This window comes from Felis catus, chromosome D1, assembly GCF_018350175.1.
Source record: "Felis catus isolate Fca126 chromosome D1, F.catus_Fca126_mat1.0, whole genome shotgun sequence".
Taxonomy (NCBI): Eukaryota; Metazoa; Chordata; class Mammalia; order Carnivora; family Felidae; genus Felis; species Felis catus.
The window spans coordinates 56,224,957-56,245,355 of record NC_058377.1 but is presented as its reverse complement, the minus strand read 5'-3'; the positions used below and the strand labels follow the sequence as shown (position 1 = coordinate 56,245,355).

Here is a 20,399-nt window from a genome sequence, read left to right as displayed (position 1 = left end):
TCAAGTCTGATTTTTTTCCCCTTAATCTTCTTTTCCCATATAGTAGAAGCTGAGATGTCAGATCCAATGTATTAGAGGAGGAAAAAACTTGTAGGATCTTAATTTTGGCATGGTAAATTTGTGATATGTAAATATGAAACACAGTGGCCTCAACTCCTTGGGGTTAGTGGGTCACTTTTTTATATATTAGTCCCTTATTGCATGATCTACTCAGTTTTTTGTTTTTTTAAACAAAGCAACCATTGATCTGATTTGACTAATTATGAAGATAATAAGGTAATAGATTGCAACACCTATAAGGAATTTAGTTCAAGTCTTCAGATACTTATGCCTTATTCAAGGAACTTCTACCTTTGTCAATAACTTGGAGGTTGTTTTACTCAAACTTTGGAAAAGATCTGATCCTGCTTTTTTTTTTTTTTTTTTTTTTAGGTTTCCATTATATCCAAAAGGAGGGGAGAAGTTACAATTTGATTATGGTGTCTATCTTCTGAACAAAAATATAGCACAGGTAAGTAAGTAACTTCTGTCCTTCTCTACTTCTCATATACAACCTACTTCCTTGGATTGCTAACCTTCTTTCTTTATAAATAAGTACTACAGTTCACTGTTCTATTTAAGCAGTTACAGTGATAACGCAAAATTCTTTTTTGGCTACAGTTTTATTTTATGTCATTCTAAATACTACTGAGAAGCAGTGGGTACAAATTGAAATCCTCCTACTAAACTCAGAAACCCTTTACTGAGTTGTTACCTGCTGGTACACTATACTTGAATGTGTGGGTTTGTATCTTTTTCCCTCTGTACCTTTGCACATAGCTTTCTTCTCTTAGATCACTTTCTTCTCTTAGACCACTTTTAGGGACTCATTTCGCATTGGGAGTTGTTTATGGAGTAAGTTTTAGTGCCTTTGGCCAGTCTTCAATGGTCTCCTCACCTTACTATGCAGGAACCAAAAAGAAAGACCAACCATGTGGTCCTTCCAACCCATCTGGGGCTTTTGTGGCTCTCTTAACATCAGGCCAGTTAGTACCTCATTTAAATAATGTCTTTCCAGGGGCGCCTGGGTGGCGCAGTCGGTTAAGCGTCCGACTTCAGCCAGGTCACTATCTCGCGGTCCGTGAGTTCGAGCCCCGCGTCAGGCTCTGGGCTGATGGCTCAGAGCCTGGAGCCTGTTTCCGATTCTGTGTCTCCCTCTCTCTCTGCCCCTCCCCCGTTCATGCTCTGTCTCTCTCTGTCCCAAAAATAAATAAATAAATAAATAAATAAATAAATAAATAAATAAATAAATAATGTCTTTCCATAGACTAACAGATGCTTCAGTCTGCATTTTTCTGAAAGAAATGCACAACATTTCTTTGGCATACTTGACTAAACTTCACGAGGTAGACGTTCCATAAATTTTCCAGTTGTAAAGGAAGATCACCTTCAGTGCTTTGTTTTTATTTGGACATCCTTCCAATTAGAATATCATATGGATCAGTATCCACGGTTTGGCTGTCACTTAAAGACATTATCAGCTGTATCCTCAGACTTTTTTTTTTTTTTTTAAGGAAGCAACAAGGTTTGTGATGGATTTGTTTTAAAAGGTTGCCTTTTATCCATATGAATCTAAAGACTCAATGAACAGCTCCCTTATTCATTCCTGACAGATCTAGAATCATTCCTCCATATGGTGTCATCTTTGCCTTTCTTCCCCTCATTCAGTATCAGTTTAGTGGGTTTTTTTTAATTTTTTATTTAGATTCCTACCCTTTTGATAATGGATCAAATTTCTGGTTTGCAGTCCTCAGTTAATCGTTTTCTTCATAAGCTCATACTCATTGCCCTCTCAGCCATACCGCTTTACTATTATTGCTGTTTCGGCCCATTCTTTACTCCAGGTAGGCAGCCTTGCTCGCAGTCTCTGGCCTGTGACTCATCTTTCCATGTGCTATTCTTCCCACACCTGATGCGTTCCCGCTCTCCATTTTTGGATACTAACGTATCTTAGTCTAAGACATGGGACTTCAGGAGTGCCTGGCTGGCTCAGTTGGTGGAGCATGGGACTCTTGATCTCGGGTCATGAGTTCAAGTCCCACATTGGGCATGAACCCTACTTAAAAAAAAAAAAAAAATAGCACTTTAATTCCAAGGCTGTTTGATGCTACTGATTATAGTCATTATACTATGAAAAAAGCAATGCTTAGACAGAACTGGTCAGAAGTGGCCTAAGAGTGCATTAAGGGAGAAGAGGTCTAAGTAAATTAGAGGGTACCTCCAGGTGAAGTCAGCCATGCGGAAAGGGGCACATGGATACTAGAGTCCAGAGTCTGGGGGTCAGAATGCCAGGAAGGTTGGTAGAACTGAGTTTTGGTCTGAATTCAGAGGTCACTCTCTCCTTGACGTGTTTTCTGTTTCTTGCTCTAAGTACCTACACCCTAAGGTCCAACGTCTGTTGGAAGATTCCAGGTGAAACGTACTCCTGGATTTCCTCATAAATCTCAGCTGCAGACACACATACACACACGCGCACACACATGCGCGCACGCACACACACACACACACACACACGTGCACACACACACACGTGCACACGTACATACCCATGCAAGCATACGCACATTTAATTACTTCTCTGGGCCCAATAGGAATGCCTATAGATGGTATAAAGAGGTGTTAGGAATAGCCCAATTTACTTTGACAAAGTTGGAGGCTGACTGTATACAGTGGAAAATTTGGGAAAGTCAGCCCTTTATCTCAGACTCTCATCCCTAGTCCTGTTCAGTCCTCACTTTGGAGCACTTCTCAGGAAGCCTCTGATTTTATTCTTAAGTGAACTGAGTCCACAAGCATGCTGAACTAGCTTTATTCATCTGTTTAAAATATGGGTTACTTCCAGTTATTTTGTATCCTCTGCAATTTAATAGTCTTGTTGAAAATTTGAGAGATTACACTATGTGTGCATTTAAGATTGATACGTTAATTACTTTAACTCCTGAGAGAGAAGGCATCTTGCTCTCTGATGTTTTTTTCTTCACTGTTGTGGCAGTTTTAAAAGGAGATGACAATACGCTTTTTATAAACCGATTTTCTTAGGTTTCAGAGTGCATTCCGGAAGCCTCTTCTGACAATTTAGAAAGAAACTCTTAGCACATTTGTGACCTTTAACCTTTTTTTGGTTCAACTCTGTGTGTTTCATCTTTAACTGTTTCTCTGAGAATGTTTCATTTTGTCTTTGGCTTTAATGCCATCATTTTGTTACGTTTCAATTTGTAACAAATCAAAGGGCCATTAATTAGTTTGGCCCCTAACCGTGTATTCTATCAGTAAAATATTGCCACCTTTTTAAAGATTTCTTTTTCTTTACATACATTCTAATACATGCTGTCAAAGGAGAGTTTGTCTTCTCAGCCAGCCTCATTTATACCCCATCTCTAGAGATGTGAACAAATCATACTATAAAAATGGCCCCACCTCAGTAATTTACAAGCCACGTTAGTGGAGGTGGATGAAAGCATTGGCATATGTGAAAGTGCCAGAGAAAAAGGAGTGAAGTCATTTAATACTGCGTCCATAACTTGGTTGAGGATTTGAATAGTCAATAGGACCTTTCATCACAACCAGAAGTAGTAGTAAAATCACTTTTTTGGTAGAGGAAATGACAGAATTTAGTAATATTTGTTACTTCAGTATTTGGGATCAGTCCAGCCCGTTTTGAAAGCACAAGCTTAGAAAGACAGGCCTTCAAGTAGAAATCCTCAAGTGTTGTTTGAATTGCTGAGAGGATTGGTATGGCCTGTTTGCCCTCTTCCTGTCATTGCGGTCTAAAGGCATGTGTGTGTGTTCTGTGCTGGGCTTTGAAAGCGAATAAAGCAGAATGTCTTGGTTTTAGTACCATTTAGTAATATTTTTCACGTGTCAGCCCCTTTGTCTGGAAATAGCTTCCTTTGTTGGTTAACGTGTAACCCTGTAGGAACAGGCCTGGCAAAATTCAAGCACAGTATAATCATCATTAGTTAAAAAAAACAGGTTCTGGGGCCCCTGGGTGGTTCAGTCAGTTGAGCGTCCAACTCTTCATATCAGCTCAGGTCATGATCCCAGAGTCGTGGGATCAAGCCCTTTGTTGGGCCCCTTGCTGAGTATGGAGCCTGCATAAGATTCTCTCTGTCCCCCTCTGCCCCTCTCCCCTGTTGCGTGTGCTTTGTCTCTCCCTCTCTCTCTCTTCCTCTCTCTGTCTCTAAAAATAATAAAATAAAATAAAATAAAATAAAATAAAATAAAATAAAATAAAATAAAATACCAGGTTCTGCCATAATTGTCAGTGAGTTTATAAGTACGTTGTGTTAGAATTTGTGTATAGCACAGTAGTTTGCTTTCAGTTTCCAGAACATAAACAGTAGTAAATAAAAAAATTACAATGCTTTTGCCTTAAATTAATGGAGAGTTTTATAGTTTGAAACACACACACACACACACACACACACCCGTATGACCCTCATTATCGCCCTACGAAGTGAAAAGGGCAGCTAATGTTAAATGAGTTTGAAGACAGTATGGCTGTTGACATCTGTCACTCCGGTTAGGATCACATATTCCGACAGGTGTGTCAGAGATTCCCTTACTTCCATATACTTCATTGTTCTGTGTACAGTTGACCCTTAAACAACATGGATGTGAACCATGAGGGTCCACTTATATATGGATTCTTTTCAGTAAGGACAGTAGAATATGCATTAAGCAACTGCTTATGTTATTGGTAAGCCTTCCAGTCGATAGTAGGCTATTAGTAGTTAAGTTTTGGGGAATCAAAAGGTAGATGCATTTTTCAACTGTGTGGGCAGTCGGCATCCCTGACCCCTGCCTTGTTCAGTGGTCAACTGTATTTCCATCCTAAAAGTGCACACAGAATCAAAGAAGGTGACATTCTCAGATAGGAAAGGGACTGAATGTTCATTGAGTAGAGGCAACTGTTTTGCACATTATGATATTTCTATTAGTAAGCCCAATGCTTGAAACACTATAAAGTCTCAAAAGATGTTGACTGAATGAATGAATGAATGGTGATACAGCATCATCACACAGTTAAGAAACTGAGATCCAGAAAAATCATGACTTCCTTAAGATTGATGAATTGATTCAACAAGTATTTTGTCACACTTTTACCGTGTACTGTATATTCTGAGTCTCAACTGAGAGAGCAGTGCATGAGACATACAAGATCCCTGCCTCATAAATAAGCCAGACACAAAAGCACAAATATTGTATGGTTCCACTTACATGAATTATCTGGAATAGGCAAGTGCATGGAGACAGAATGCATAGAGACCAGGAGCGGCGGGTTGGGGGGAGGGGGAAATGGGAGTTATTACTTAGTGGCTACAGTTTCTATTTGGGGTGATGAAAAAATTTTGGATGAAGATGGTGTTGGTAGTTACAGAACATTGTGAATGTAATTATAATGAGCCTGTGTTATACACCTAAAAATGGTTAAAATGACACATTTTACTCAATATATTTTACCAGTTTTAAAAATTAATGTATTAAAAACCATTGAATTCTATCCTTCAGATGGGTGAATTATATATCACAATAAAGCTATTTTTAAAAAAGAAAGGAACCTATGTCATTAAACTTACAAGCTAATGGAAAGAGACAGACAGTAAACAAAATAATTTTAGATTGTGGTTAAGTGCTGTAACCGAAATCAATTAGGCAATATAATGGGAAGTACCTGGAAAGGGACTTGCTCTAGATAATGTTGTCCAATAAGCCTTACTGAGAAAGTGATACTGAGCTAAGACATGGAGTTGACAAGGAATCAGACATGCAAAGAGCTAGTCTGTGGACAGTGGAGCAGTTTGTGCAGAAGCCCTGATGTAGGCAAGAGCTTGTTGTTTTTAAAGAAAGGTAGATAGCCAATGTGATACGAGTATAGTAAATAAGGGGAGAGGTAGCCAGGAAGCATATCATATAAGGCCTTAGAGATTATAAAGAGTTTCAGTTTTGTCTTAAATATAAAGGGAAGCCATTGAATAATTTAAGTAGGAAAGGGACTTGATTTGATTTATTTTTTCAAAGGTTGCCCTAGCTGCTATCAAGGATTATGGAGAGCTAGAATAGTAGTAAGTTACCACTGGGGTGCCTGGATGGCTCAGTCGGTTAGGTGTCAGACTCTAGCTCGAGTCATGATCTCACAACTTGTGGGTTTGAGCCCCATATTGGGCGGTGCAGAGCCTACTTGGGCCTCTCTCTCTCTCTCTCTCTCTCTCTCTCTCTCTGCCCTTTCCCTGTTCATGCTCTCTCTCTCAAAATAAATAAATAAACTTAAAAAAAAAAAAAAAGAGAGAGAGAGGGAGAGAAGTAAGGTACTACTTAGAGGGCTACTTCAAAAGACCTGATGAGGGTTGGTGGTAGTTTGGACTGGGATAGTAGGGATAGAGATGGAGAGAATTGAACAGTTTTAAAATATATGATGGGTGGTGCTAAACATCAGTAATCATCAGGGAAATGCAAATCAAAACTACAATGAGATATCACCTCACTATTATCAAAAAGACAAGAATTAGCAAATGTTGGTGAGGATATGGAGAAAATGAAACCCTTGTGCACTGTTGGCAGAAATGTAAACTGGTGCAGCCAGAATGGAAAACAATATGGAGGTTCCTCAAAAAATTCAAAGTAGAACTACCATATAATCTAGCAATTCCACTGTGGGTCACTAACCAAGGGAAATTTACCTTACCTTCATTTACATATTCATTGTATCATTATTTACAGTAGCCAAGACATGAAAACAACCTAAATGTCCATCAGGGGATGAATGGATAAAGAAAATGTAGCATGTGTTCACACACACCACACTCTGGAAAATTATTCAGACATTAATAAAAGAAAGAAATCGTGCCATTTGCAACAACAAGTGGATGGACCTTGAGGGCAATTGTGCTAAGTGAAACAAGTCAGGTAGAGAAAGACAAATACCAAAGGATCTCATTTATATGTGGAACCTTTTTTTTTTTTTTTAAATTTTTTAATGCTTATTTTTGAGAGAGACACAGAGTGTGAGTAGGGGAGGGACAGAGAGAGAGGGAGACACAGAATCCGAAGTAGGCTCCAAACTCTGAACTGTCAGCACAGAGCTCAGTGTGGGGCTTGAACTCACGACTGTGAGATCATGACCTGAGCTGAAGTCAGATGCTTGCCTGACTGAGCCCCCCAGGTGCCCCTATATGGAATCTTCAAACAAAGATCAAACTCAGGTACAGAGAATGTTTGCTGGTTGCCAGAGGTATGTGGGGGGGGGGGGGGGGTAGTTTAAGAGGTAGGTAAAATGACTGAAAATGGTCAAAAGGTAAAACTTCTAGTTATAAATCCTGGGGATATAAGCATGGTGACTATAGCTAATAATACTCTATTATATATTTAAAATTGCTAAGAAAGTACAAATATTTCTTGACTTATGATTGGCTTATGTCCTGATTAAACTCATTGTAAGTTGAAAATACCATGCTGAAAACTTATTTAATACACCTAACCTACTGAATGTCATAGCTTAGCCCAACCTACCTTAAACGTGCTCAGAACACTTACATTAGCCTACAGTTGGGCAAAATCATCTCATACAAAGCCCATTTTGTAATAAAGTATTGAATATTTCATGCAATTATTGAAGACTGAAAGAGACAAACAGAATGGTTGTATGGGGACAAAATGGTTGTAAGTGTATCAGTTGTGCTCTGTGCCGCTGCCCAGCATCGTGAGAGGATCGTATCACAAGCCTGGGAAGAGATCAAAATTCAGACTTAGAACTATGGTTTCTAATGAATGTGCATCACTTTCACACTATCCATGACCCACACCATTGAGAAATCATAAGTCAAACCATTGTAAGTCAGAGACTGTCCATGCATCTTAAAAGTTCTCACCCTAAGAAGAAAAATGTGTAACTGTATTGTGATGGATGACTAGACTAATTGTGATGATAATTTTGCAATATTACATCTATCAAATCATTATGTTGTACACATGAGACTAATAGAATATTTTATGTCAATTATATCTTAATAAAAAGTAATAAAATCATGTCATGGGAGATGAGCTAATGGATTGAATGTGGGAATTGAGGGAAAAGGACTAATCAAGAGGGACTGCTAGGGTTTGTGTATGAGCAACTGGATGCATGAAAATGCCATTTATTGAGATAGGGAGGAGTCTAGGAGACGGGGCTAGGGAAACCAAAAGTTCTGCTTTGGGATTGTTAAGTTTGAGTTATCCTCTAGAAATCCAAGTAGATTCGTCAAGTAGGCAACAGGGTATTTGGGGCCAGAACTCGGGGCGGGGAGGCCAGTAGTGGAGATAAAAGTTTGGAAGTCATCAATATAAAGATGATATTTAAATCCATGGAACCAGATAATATCAAGCAGGAAGAGAATGCAGAGCTCAAAAGAGAGAGACCCAAGTATGGACAGAAACACAGAATGGGATTTGGTTCTGGGAAATCACATTTAGAAGTTGGGTGGAGGAGGAAGCAGTAGCAAAGACTAAGGGGAATGACTAATCAGGTATGGAGAAACCCAGGAGAGAGTCGTCATGTGGAAACTAAGAGAAGTAAATTTCTAGAAGGGAGGAGTAATCCACTATGTGAAATCCTGCTGTAAGATGAAGTAGCCAGCAGACTTGGGAATGTGGACGTTGTTGACAAGAGCAGTTTCAGTAGATCAGTAGGTGTGTTGAAGAGTGCATAGGAAGTGAAGAAGTGACATTGATTGTAGACACTCTTCTGATGTGTGTTCTGTGAAATGAGATAGATAAATGGGCTCATAACTGGAAAAGGCCGGGGTTAAGGGAAGTCTTGTTGCTTTTTAATGTTTGCTTTGTGGGAATGTGGAGTTGCTTATTTTTTAAGATGGGAAATATCAGGCCGTGTTTATATGCTGATGAGAGTGATCAGATAGAAACAGAGTATCAATACAAGATTTAAAAAAGGGATACTTGAAGGAGTAGTCTTAGAGAAGGGGAAAGGAAATAGGATATAGAACATAAGTGAACATGTTGGCCTAAAATAAGAAAAGGGGACATTTTCAACACACTTAGCTTAAAAAAAAAAAAAAGCCAGTTACATTTAAGAATGCCATTGGTGAAGCAGTATAATTATTAATTATATGAAATCTTGACCCTTGAGTACATATCTTTTCAGTATTCTATGTGATGGAAAGGGAAATATACATAAGCACTTCTGCTGCATGCTGAAGTATAATGGTGTTTCAAGAAAAGGACTTGTGCAGTTGAGTTGCTAATAACTAAACTACCTGATTTTTTCATGGAACACCATCTTTACTTGAAAGAATAACTAAATCAACAAACTATACGGACTTAGATATTTTTAAAATACTCTTTCAAAAATGAATGAAGTGAGCCTCTCAAAGGAAATCAGCTGATGATAAAATTTAAGATTTTAAATGAGAATCGGTATTTGGAAAACTTGTGTTTGCCCCCATGAGATTGATAGCTTTCCATTCCTAAGGATGTTTTTGATGAGATTGGTAGTGGTATTTAACAAATGTCATTTTTAAATATTGTATAATGAATGTGTCAACATTTAAAACCTATATAACTAGTTAGCCAAGATCTTCAAAGTGACCAGTGTATGATGCTGTGAAATCATGTGTGGGTAAAGGTCTCTTTAAAGTGCAAAGAAAAAAAGAAAGAAAGAAAAGAAAAGAAAAGAAAAAAATAGATTTTAATGTAACAGATGTGAAAACTATTTTGGTGTGGTTTCAGATTCTACATTGATTCTAACCTTTAAGAAACTACTACTTGCTGAGGGGCACCTGCCTGGCTTAGTTGGTAGAGCATGTGACTCTTGATCTCAGGGTTGTGAGTTTGAGCCCCACATTGAGTGTAGAGATCACTTAAAAATAAAATCTTAAAAAAAAATAGAAAAGAAAAAACTTTTGGGCTAGTATCAGAGAACAATAGCCATAATTATCTGAAAAGGCCTTTAAAATACTCCTTTCTTGGGGTGCCTGGGTGACTAAGTTGGTTAAGCGTCCAACTTCGGCTCAGGTCATGATCTCACGGTCCGTGAGTTCGAGCCCCGCGTCGGGCTCTGTGCTGACAGCTCGGAGCCTGGAGCCTGCTTTGGATTCTGTGTCTCCCTCTCTCTCTGCCCCTCACCCACTTGCACTCTGTCTCTCTCACTCTCAAAAATAAATAAACATGTAAAAAAAATTGTAAATGCTCCTTTCTTTTCCAACTACATATCTGTACAAGGCTGGATTTTCTTATGAAATAACATATGGTAACCAGTGAATGCAGACAAATATATGAGAATCCAGCTGCCTTCTGTTAAGGTAGACGTTGCAAAAGACACTTGCAAAAATGCAAGACAGTGTCACTCATCTCTAAATTTCTCTTTTGGAAAATATGCTTGTTTTTCATTGAAAATACTATTATATTAACAAGTAATCGATTTCTATTATGATTTTTTTGAATGAATTAAAAGCTTTCTCAATCGTTACTTCTAATATAGTAAATATTGGTATATATGACCCATATGACACAAAGCTCTTTGACACCCTCAGTAATTTTAAGAAGTGTAGAGATCTTGAGACCAAAAAGTTTGAGAACCACTATCCTAGAGAACGTGGCCATCCAGATTCCCTGGAAACACCTTAGTTGCTCATAGTCTGATAAGTAAACCAAGACATGCTTGTTGGTTTCCCAAATGTGGAACATTGTATAAGAGACTTACCAATTTGAACTCTGGTAATACTATTCTCTTCAAGTCATAAGGTCAGGCCGCTATCAGTAGGTTCTTTCCTTATTGCCCTTGGCTTTTCTTTAAGCCAGGCCTCTTCTCTCCTTTCATGAAAGCTCAGGGACTTAACAGTAATACTTTGAGGATCCAGTTTACGAATACTAATGATGATTTACATTTGTTTTGAATGTAATGGCTTTTATTATACTTTAACGTCTGTATCACATTTCATACGTGAAGTGCATTGGCCAGGTCTATCTTTAGAGATAAGAAATTGAGCTGCTGCTATGCTAACTTCCTGAGCATGACAAAGCTATTAAATGGCAAACAGAAATCAAGACCAAATCTTCTGAGGTCAGTCTGTTTATATCCCACTGACGTTTCTTTTCCTTTCTTTTTTGTATTTTAAATTTTTCAGAAATTTGGGCCTTCTTACAATCCTGTGAGGTGGACAGGTCACAGGCAGTTATCAGCCTTTTGCAGATGGGACCCCTGAGATCATGAGTTCAGTAGAAGAACCAGGATTAGAACCCGGGAACTTAATGACCTCTCTTCCTTTTACTCTTTTACCTCTCTTTCCTCTCAAGTTATTTTAAGACTTCATAGAAAGTAAAAGTAGCTTCTCCTTCCAAAATCAGTTGGAGACCTCCGTTCTGCCAAGGACGTGGTCTTTCCCTAAAACTTGTCTACTCACAGGACCCGCAGTGCACAGCTATTTAGAAGGGATCAGTGCCAGCTCACCCCCAGCAGCTTAAATTCATGTCTATTTCTTCAATATACAGTCCAATGTATATAACACATGGGGAGAAAACGCATTTTTATTTTCTTAATTCTTGGAATCAAGAATACAAATTCCAAGGATGTTTTAATAGTCAGACTGCCATTTTCCTCCCCTGCTGCCTACAAAATTTGCCAGCAATGTAGCAGAAACCATTTTTTCAAGTCCTATACCTATATCTTTAAAAAAAAAAACAAAAACAAAAACAAAAACAAAAAAACTTTACTGAGGTATAATTCACATATCATACAATTCATACATTTAAAATGTGTAATCCAGGGGCACCCTGGGTGGCTGAGTCAGTTGAGCATCCAACTCTTGGTTTCAGCTCAGGTCATGATCTCACAGTTCGTGGGTTTGGGCCCCATGTCAGGCTCTGTGCTGGCAGTGCGGAGCCTGTTTGGTATTGATTCCCTGTCTCCCCCTCTCTGCCCTTCCCCTGCTGTCTCTCAAAAATAAATAAATAAGCTTCAAAAAAATTTTTTAATATGCAATCCAGTGGTTTTTAGTATATTCATTGAGTCATGCAACTATCACCACGTGTTTAGAATATTTTCATTGCCTTCAAAGATACCCTGTACCCATTAGTCATTCCCCATTCCCCAAGACCTCCATCCAGCCATCATTCTACTTTCTATTTCTATAGATTTGTGTATTCTTGACATTTCATATAAATAGAGTCATACAATGTGTGGTCTTTGTGATTGGTATCTTACACTAGCATAGGTTCAAGGTTCATCCATGTGATAGCATGTATCATTCATTCCTTTTCAGTGCCAAATCGTTTTGGCTATTTGAAGATGTACATGGATCTGCCACATTTTATTCATCAGTTCATCAGTTGGTAGACATTTGGATTGTTTATACAGTTTTTGGTTATCATGTATAATACTGCTATGAACATTCATTTACAAGTTTTTGTGGGGTCATATATTTTCATTAGTCTTGGGTATTTACCCAGGAGTGACATCGCTGAGGCATATGGTAACTGTTTAACATTTTGAAAAATTGCCAGGCTATTTTTAAAGCAGTTGCACCATTGACCTTCCCACCAGCAGTGCATAAGAGTTTCAATTTCTCTACATCCTTGACAGCACTTATTATTTTCTGTGGTTTTCATTATAGCCATCTTGCTGGAAGTAGCATGGTATCTCATTGTGGTTTTGAGTTGAACTTCCCTATGGCTAATGATGTTGTGCATCTTTCATGTGTTTGTTGGACATTTGTAATATGTTCTTTGGAGAAATATTCAGTCAGACACCTTGCCCATTTTTAAATTGGGCTATTTGTCTTTGTTATTAAGTTCTAAGAGTACTTTATACAACCTAGACACAAGTCCCTTCTCACATGTATGATGTGCAAATATTTCCTCCCATTCCATAGGCTTTTTCATGTTCTTGATAGTGTCCTTTGAAGCACAAAGGTTTTAAGGGTTTTTTTTTTTAAGTTTTTATTTAAATTCCAGTTAGTTAACATACAGTGTAATATTAGTTTCAGGTATACAGTATTGTAATTCAGTACTTCCTACATCACCCGGTACTCATCACAAGTACTCTTTAATCCCCATCACCTATTTAACCAATCTCCCCACCAGAATGGCTAAAATCAACAACACAAGAAACAAGCGTTGGCAATGATGTGGAGAAAGAGGAACTCTCTTGCATGGTTGGTGGGAATGCACAAAGTTTGCTTCTGTGTAGTTTCAGTTCATATGTTTAGGTCTATGATCCATTTTGAAATAATTTTTTTTTGTAGAGTTTAAGGAAGAGGTCCAGTTTCATTCTTTTGCATGTGCGTATCCATTTGTCTCAGAAAAATTTGGTAAAAAGACTGCTCTCCACTCATTGAATTCTCTTGGTATTCTTGCTGAAAATTAATTAACTATAAATGTGAAGATTTATTTCTGAACCCTAAATTCTGTTCCATTAATCTGTATATCTGTCCTTATGCTAGTAGCACCCTGTATCTTTTTTCTTTAAAAAATATTTTCTAAATTCAATAATAATATATGCCAATTGTAGAAATTTTTTAAAGTACAAAAGAAGATAGAAGAACACATTTTCTATAAATAGTCTACAATCTCCTCATTCATATGTACCTTCTGGATCTTCCAAACTTTTTGTCTTTTTCTTACATAGTTGAGGTAACATTATATATACTGCTCCATATCTTTTTGTTTTTTAACACAAGCATTTTCCTAACCCATTAAAAACTCTTAGTCAATATATATATTATATATATTGTATATATATATTGTGTATATGTATTATATTATATTATATTATATTATATTATATTATATTATATTATATTATATATATTATATATATTAAATATATTTCATTTCTGTGCATATGTTATAATTTATTTAACCATTCTTCTAATCTTGGACATTTATTCTTCTAGGGTTTTCTTTAAAATATGGTTATAATATTATAATTAGTTATAATATTAGTTAGCACTAATATGTACTTTATATATATACATATATGTGTGTATATATATAGTTACGTATTTTTAATGTTTATTTATCTTTGAGAGAGAGTGTGTGCATGAGCAGGAGAGAGGCAGAGAAAGAGGGGGACAGAGAATCCCAAGCAGGCTCCATGCTGGCAGCACAGAGCCTGATGCGGGGCTCAAACGCATGCACTGTGAGATCATGACCTGAGTTGGAACCTGGAGTGGGAAGCTTAACCAACTGAGCCACCCAGGCGCCCCTTGTTACAGGTATTATTATGTTACATATATATTAATATATTTCTGCCCTATAAAGTGACATACTCAGATATGAGATATAGTAAGGTGAATATTAAAGCAGTTCATAGTGGCAGAAATCTTGTTTCTCAAACTTTTCTGTGGGTCCTATAATGTTTTTCCACTAAATCGGTTCACACCTAAGCTTTATGCTGCTGTGGACAAAGCAGATTTTCAGTCAAATCCTTACTTTGAAAGATGATGATAATTACCTCATAATCCTGTGTGATTTTTTTTCTCTTTAAAAGTAGAAAAATCATGGGGCGCCTGGGTGGCTCAGTCAGTTAAGCATCCGACTTCGGTCCAGGTCATGATCTCACTGTTTGTGAGTTCAAGCCCCGTGTGGGACTCTGTGCTGACAGCTCAGAGCCTGGAGCCTGCTTTGGATTCTGTGTCTCCTTCTCTCTCTGCCCCTCCTCTCTCTCTCTCTCTCTCTCTCTCTCTCTCTCTCTCTCTCTCTCTCTCTGTCTCTCTCTCTGTCAGAAATAAAAAAAACTTAAAAAAAAAATTTTTTTTTAATCACATTTTCCTATGTGTATGTATATATGTCAACCCACAAATATCTGAGTGTTTGAACTGTGCAAGGCCTGTGAAAGGCTGACTTTACTCTCAAGCTGCCTATTTTTAGGGGAGGGGAATTAAAAATATGTGCAATATGTAAGTAGTTAGCCAGCAGTACAAGACGTGCAATGATCACTATCAAGGGAGAAGGTCTGTTCAAGATGCAGATCTGGCTCATGGCAGATAGAGTCCTGTGGTAGTTTAGAGTCCACATACCTGGGTATGCATCCCACTGACTGGATGAACTTGGGCATGTGATAGAATCTCACTGCGCCTCCTTTTCCTTATCTTTTTAAAGATTGGATAATCCTCCTAGGATGGTTGTGGGGACTAGAAACAATGAGTGTCAAGTTTATAGCTCAGCATTTGCCCCAGAAAGGGTACTCAGTCAATGGTAGCTGCCATTTTTATTCTTCATTTTGATTTGTCATTCCTGTTAGGCTGATGTGGAGAAACACTGCTTCAGTAGAAAGCTATGGCACCTGAACCTGGAATTCGAGGATAGGGGGATCTGGGTGGTGAGAGCCGAGGGGGAGCTAAGGTGCAGAAGAAGCACTGCTTAAGGTATATCAAGACCAGCCTGGATGAAGCAGAAAGTTACCTTAATAGCAGAGATAGGAAGGATGGTTTTGGTTTGGCCATCTTTGACCTTAGCACCATAGTTAACAGTCTTTATACTTGAACCTCAGTGTGGTCTGTATGAGCTCCCTGGGCGTATTTGGGGTGTTTGGTGAATAGTTACTGATTGAACATCTTATAGCTAAGATTGATAGTTATTATTTCTGTTTAAAAATGTGTGTATTTACGGGGCGCCTGGGTGGCGCAGTCGGTTAAGTGTCCGACTTCAGCCAGGTCACGATCTCATGGTCCGTGAGTTCGAGCCCCGCGTCAGGCTCTGGGCTGATGGCTCGGAGCCTGGAGCCTGTTTCCGATTCTGTGTCTCCCTCTCTCTCTGCCCCTCCCCCGTTCATGCTCTGTCTCTCTCTGTCCCAAAAATAAATAAACGTTGAAAAATAAATAAATAAATAAATAAATAAATAAATAAATAAATAAAATAAAAATGTGTGTATTTAAATATATATTTAAATGTATCTTGACTTATTCCTATTTAAATGAAGGCATTAATTGAGGTAGAAAAATTATTAATACAGTTTTTCCAAAGTATTCTGTATTTAAAGAGAGAACGTTACCTTTTTGTAGTTACAAGTAATTGGTTAAGTGTTCATTATTAATTTTTAAAGAACCATGTCAGTTATTAACCAGTTTACAAGACATTTTTAATGATTTAGTAGTTGTGATCACTGGACTCTTTAGATGCCAAGTGATAAATTGACATGACAAAATATTTTTACCTTGTTGGAAATTCTTTCCACTTTAAATTGACACTAGAAATCCCATGTCAAAAATAGCTTCCAAAATGAAAAATAAAACAACTGTAATTTACATTTATATAGCTTATTTTATTTTATTTTAATTTTTTTTCAACATTTATTTATTTTTGGGACAGAGAGAGACAGAGCATGAACGGGGGAGGGGCAGAGAGAGAGGGAGACACAGAATCGGAAACAGGCTCCAGGCTCTGAGCCCTCAGCCCAGAGCCTGACGCGGGGCTCGAACTCACGGACCGCGAGATCGTGACCTGGCTGAAGTTGGACGCTTAACCGACTGCGCCACCCAGGCGCCCCTGTATAGCTTATTTTAGAGCACAAAGATCTGTCACATATATCATCCCTTTTTTTTTCTTTGCGAGAGAAAGTGTTAGTATTGTTATCCACATTTTACATTTAGATGAACTGAACCTCCGAAGGATGAGCAAAGAAATTCAGACTGATGCAGGGGACCCCACTTGCTGGTTTCCTTTTGTTTTTTGTTTTTGTTTTTTTGGTTTCCTTTTATCAGACAAAGAGAAATTTTAAATAACAGCTTTCCCTTTCATCTGCAGCTACCTAAGAGCAAAGTGTGAATTTAGCAGCCTGTTTTGTTTAGCCTCTTTGGTAACTTCTCTCTCTTCCTTTTTCCTAGTTGTTTTAAAAGATTTACTTTAGCATTTTACTTTGCATATTTTAATATTTTGAGCTGCCAAATTATTTTCTTCAATTAAAGAAATAAATTGCTGGGAAGGTGGGTGGGGGGTGGGCTAAATGGGTGATGGGCATTAAGGAGGGCACTTTCTGGGATGAGCACTGGGTGTTATATGTAAGTGATGAATCACTGAATTCTACTCCTGAAACGAATACTTACTGTAGGTTAACTAACTTAAATTTAAATTAAAAGAGAGAGAGAGAGAGATTCCTTATTCAGGAATGACATTAGCCTTTTGCAAAGCACCTCAATTGAGTAACATTCTTTGCTGGGAGGAAAATATTTAAAGAATGCACCTCAACTGCAATGAAATATACAGTGTGTAATTCAGAGAAGGTAGACTATAAATTGTAGCTATTTTTTATGGTTAAGCCTCATGAAATGAATTATGAGAAGTAATACCTATGAAAAGTCTGATTTTAGTTGGCATCAAAGGAACCAGCATGACTTAGGTATAAGCTATTTAAGGGAATGAACTTCAAAAAATTATTATATGTAAATTTTGGTACCTATTAGAAACAAGCATTTTAAAGTGTCCACACTTGGGTTTCCAGGGATGATAAAATTGTGATCCTAATGAATGTAACTTTATCAAGTGAAAGGCCAAAATCCTAGAATAAAATGCACTAAAATAAATACAGCGTAGTGAGTGTGTCAGAGCAAGTCCTATGGCTCTGGACTGCAAGCGTTCAATGCCAGTTGTATCACTTTAAACTATATGATTGTGGATAAGTTACTTCATCTCCCTGTGCTTTCGTATCCTGTAAAATGAGAATAATAAGAATGCCTATAATTAGAGGTACAGTTCCTATCCCTTAGAGTTGTTATAAGGATTAAATAGTATTTAAAAAGACTTAGAATAGTGCCTGGAACAGAGTAAGTGCTAAATATGTTTGCTAAATAATAAAATGCAAAGTACAGGGTAATCTTTGTGATAAAGAAATCCCATATGCCACAAATGGGAAATGAGGTGACAATGTGTGGAAGTAGATAACGAGCCACAGTTACAAATAAGTAAAAGAAGGGAAAATTGTCTTTTTAGCTGCGTCAGTGAGTACCATGTCTATGGAAGGAAAAGTATTCAACTTGTTTAGTGTAAATGAGTTTTTAGTTTCAAGTTAAGGTGATCATTTTCTTTTTTTTTTTTTTTTTTTCCAAAATAGAAATTACTTTTATCGTGGAAATGATCCAGTCTCAGTGTAAATTTTTAAAATACAGAAAAGCATTAAGGAAAAAAAATAAAGCCACTTGGGTTTCTCCTACTCAGAGACGACCATTGTAATATCGTGGTGAACATCTTTCCAAATATCCATGCAAATATATATATGCATAAGTTAAATAAGTAAAATTTTATGTAAATGGTTTCAGAGCATGCATTCTATGGTTTGTTCTACTTTTTTCATTTAACTGTATTGTGAAGGTAAATTCATGTTGATGAGTATAATTGTGTAAAATTTTGTTGTCACCATGGCCTTTTGTCAGATGGACATACTGTAATTAACAGTTTCCTTGTTGGTGGACATTTAGATGGATTTCCAAGATTCCCCTATTGTATACAACATTGGAATGAGGAAGCATCCTTCCTCATTAATAATACCTGCATTCTGTTATTTGCTTAGGATAAGTACCTAACTGTTGGGTCAAAGAATATATATATTTTAAAGTTAGGTATATATGTGCTTCTTTACCCTCTTGTCAATATTATACATTGCATGTTATTGTATATTGTATGTTTATTAACCTTTTTTCATATGAGAGAAGAAATACATCTCTATGCTTTTATTTGTAGCTTTTTTTAAATAGATGTTTATTGATTTTTGAGAGAGAGAGAGAGAGCATGAGTGAGGGAGGGGCAGAGAGAAGGGGGACAGAGGATCTACAGCGGGCTCTGCTCTGACAGCAGCGAGCTGGATGCAGGGCTCTAACTCATGAACCGTGAGACCATGACGTGAGCCAAAGTTGAGTGCTCAACCAGTTGAGACGCTCAGGCACCCCTATAGATTTTTAATTATTAGTGAGTGTTAAGTTCGCGTATTTCATAGATTATTTGCTGTTTCAAGTTGTTTTGTGAATAACCAATACCTTTTGATAAATATGCCTTTTTAAAAACTATAGGTACTGGGCTTGGAACCGCCAAAAGGATATAAGATATAAGGAAATAATACATAGGCCTTGCAGCTAAGAATGAAGAATTTGCTAAGTCACAGACTTATGTCAGTCTTTATTTCTCTTTTTTTACCTCCTTTTTTCCCCCCAGTCCTCTCTAGGATTGTCGGTTCCCTTGCTCTGGCAGTAGGGCAAAGGCTGGATGAAGGCATATATGAAACAGCCTCTTCTGGACCGCTGTCTCCCACTGCCTGGCTCATTTCTTCATTCTTTTCTTCTGCTTGGCACTTTTTATTTGCTGTAAATGTTCTTTTCATTCATCTTAGACCTATGACTGGTATGCATATTTCTGTTTACTCTCTTGGTGTTTTCTGTGGCTCCAAGTAGGACTAATTCATCCCCTGCTCTGTGTCAGGTCCTGGGCTGGGCACTGGGGAGACAAGAATGGATAGGACTTGGTTCCTAAACCTGGTGCTCACCTTCTAGCCAGATCTAGTGCACCTCCTGACCAGCACCATAGTGTAGTGTGTGCTAATAATATATGAAAAATTATTTGGGAAGTATTCCTAAAGGAAACATTCAAGCTGGACCTTTTTTTTTTTTTTTTTTTTTTTTAATATTTATTTATTTATTTATTTATTTATTTATTTATTTATTTATTTATTTATTTATTTATTTATTTATTTTGAGAGAGCACAAGCAGGGGAGGGGCAGAGAGAGAGGGCGAGAGAGACAGAATCCCAAGCAGGCCCCTCTCTGTCCGCACAGAACCCAATGCAGGGCTTGAACCCATGAACCGTTAGATCATGACCTGAGCCAAAATCAAGAGTTGGACACTCAACCGACTGAGCCAGCCAGGAGCCCCTCAAGCTGGACGTTTAAGGGCGAGTCACCGTTTGCTCTGAAAGAAGTAGAGGGAAGGGAAGTAGAGAAGAGAAGGTTAAGATCCCCCAAGCAGAGGTACTAGTGTGAGCAAAGCTGAGAGCAGATATATACACTGGAATCAGTCAGTGTCTCTCCCCAGGCTTCTTGATAACATGACTTACTCTGGTTTCCTGGACAATGAGCTCTTCTCACTGTCTCCTCCTCTGTAATTATTGTCTATAATATGTTAACCCCTTTCTGGGGCATTGCATTTTTAATCAGAGGGAACATTGCATTCCTAGAGTACTTACCCAAATTTAGCAGTATTTTTCCTGTTTTGCTGTTTGCAAATTGATATAATATTTTTAACTTATCATGGGATAATTTTAGAAAGGCATAAAAGAGGTGGTGCTATCTATTCAAGGTATTCAAACAAAAAATGCAAATCTCTTGTTCTCTTCATCCTTATGAAAACAGACACTGAGTCAGGCTTTGTCCTCAATTAAGCATGGC

The 20,399-nt window shown here is 37.7% G+C and overlaps 1 protein-coding gene across 8 annotated transcripts in view; it reads left to right on the top strand.

Moving 5' to 3' along the window:
* Positions 1–20,399, top strand: part of UVRAG (UV radiation resistance associated) — a 300,321-nt gene that overhangs the window by 213,366 nt on the left and 66,556 nt on the right. For all 8 annotated transcript variants that reach the window (XM_045038710.1, XM_045038712.1, XM_045038709.1 and 5 more), the window contains exon 13: positions 433–511. In XM_045038710.1, coding sequence (XP_044894645.1) covers positions 433–511 — 79 coding nt within the window. The remainder of the gene's footprint in view (positions 1–432; positions 512–20,399) is intronic.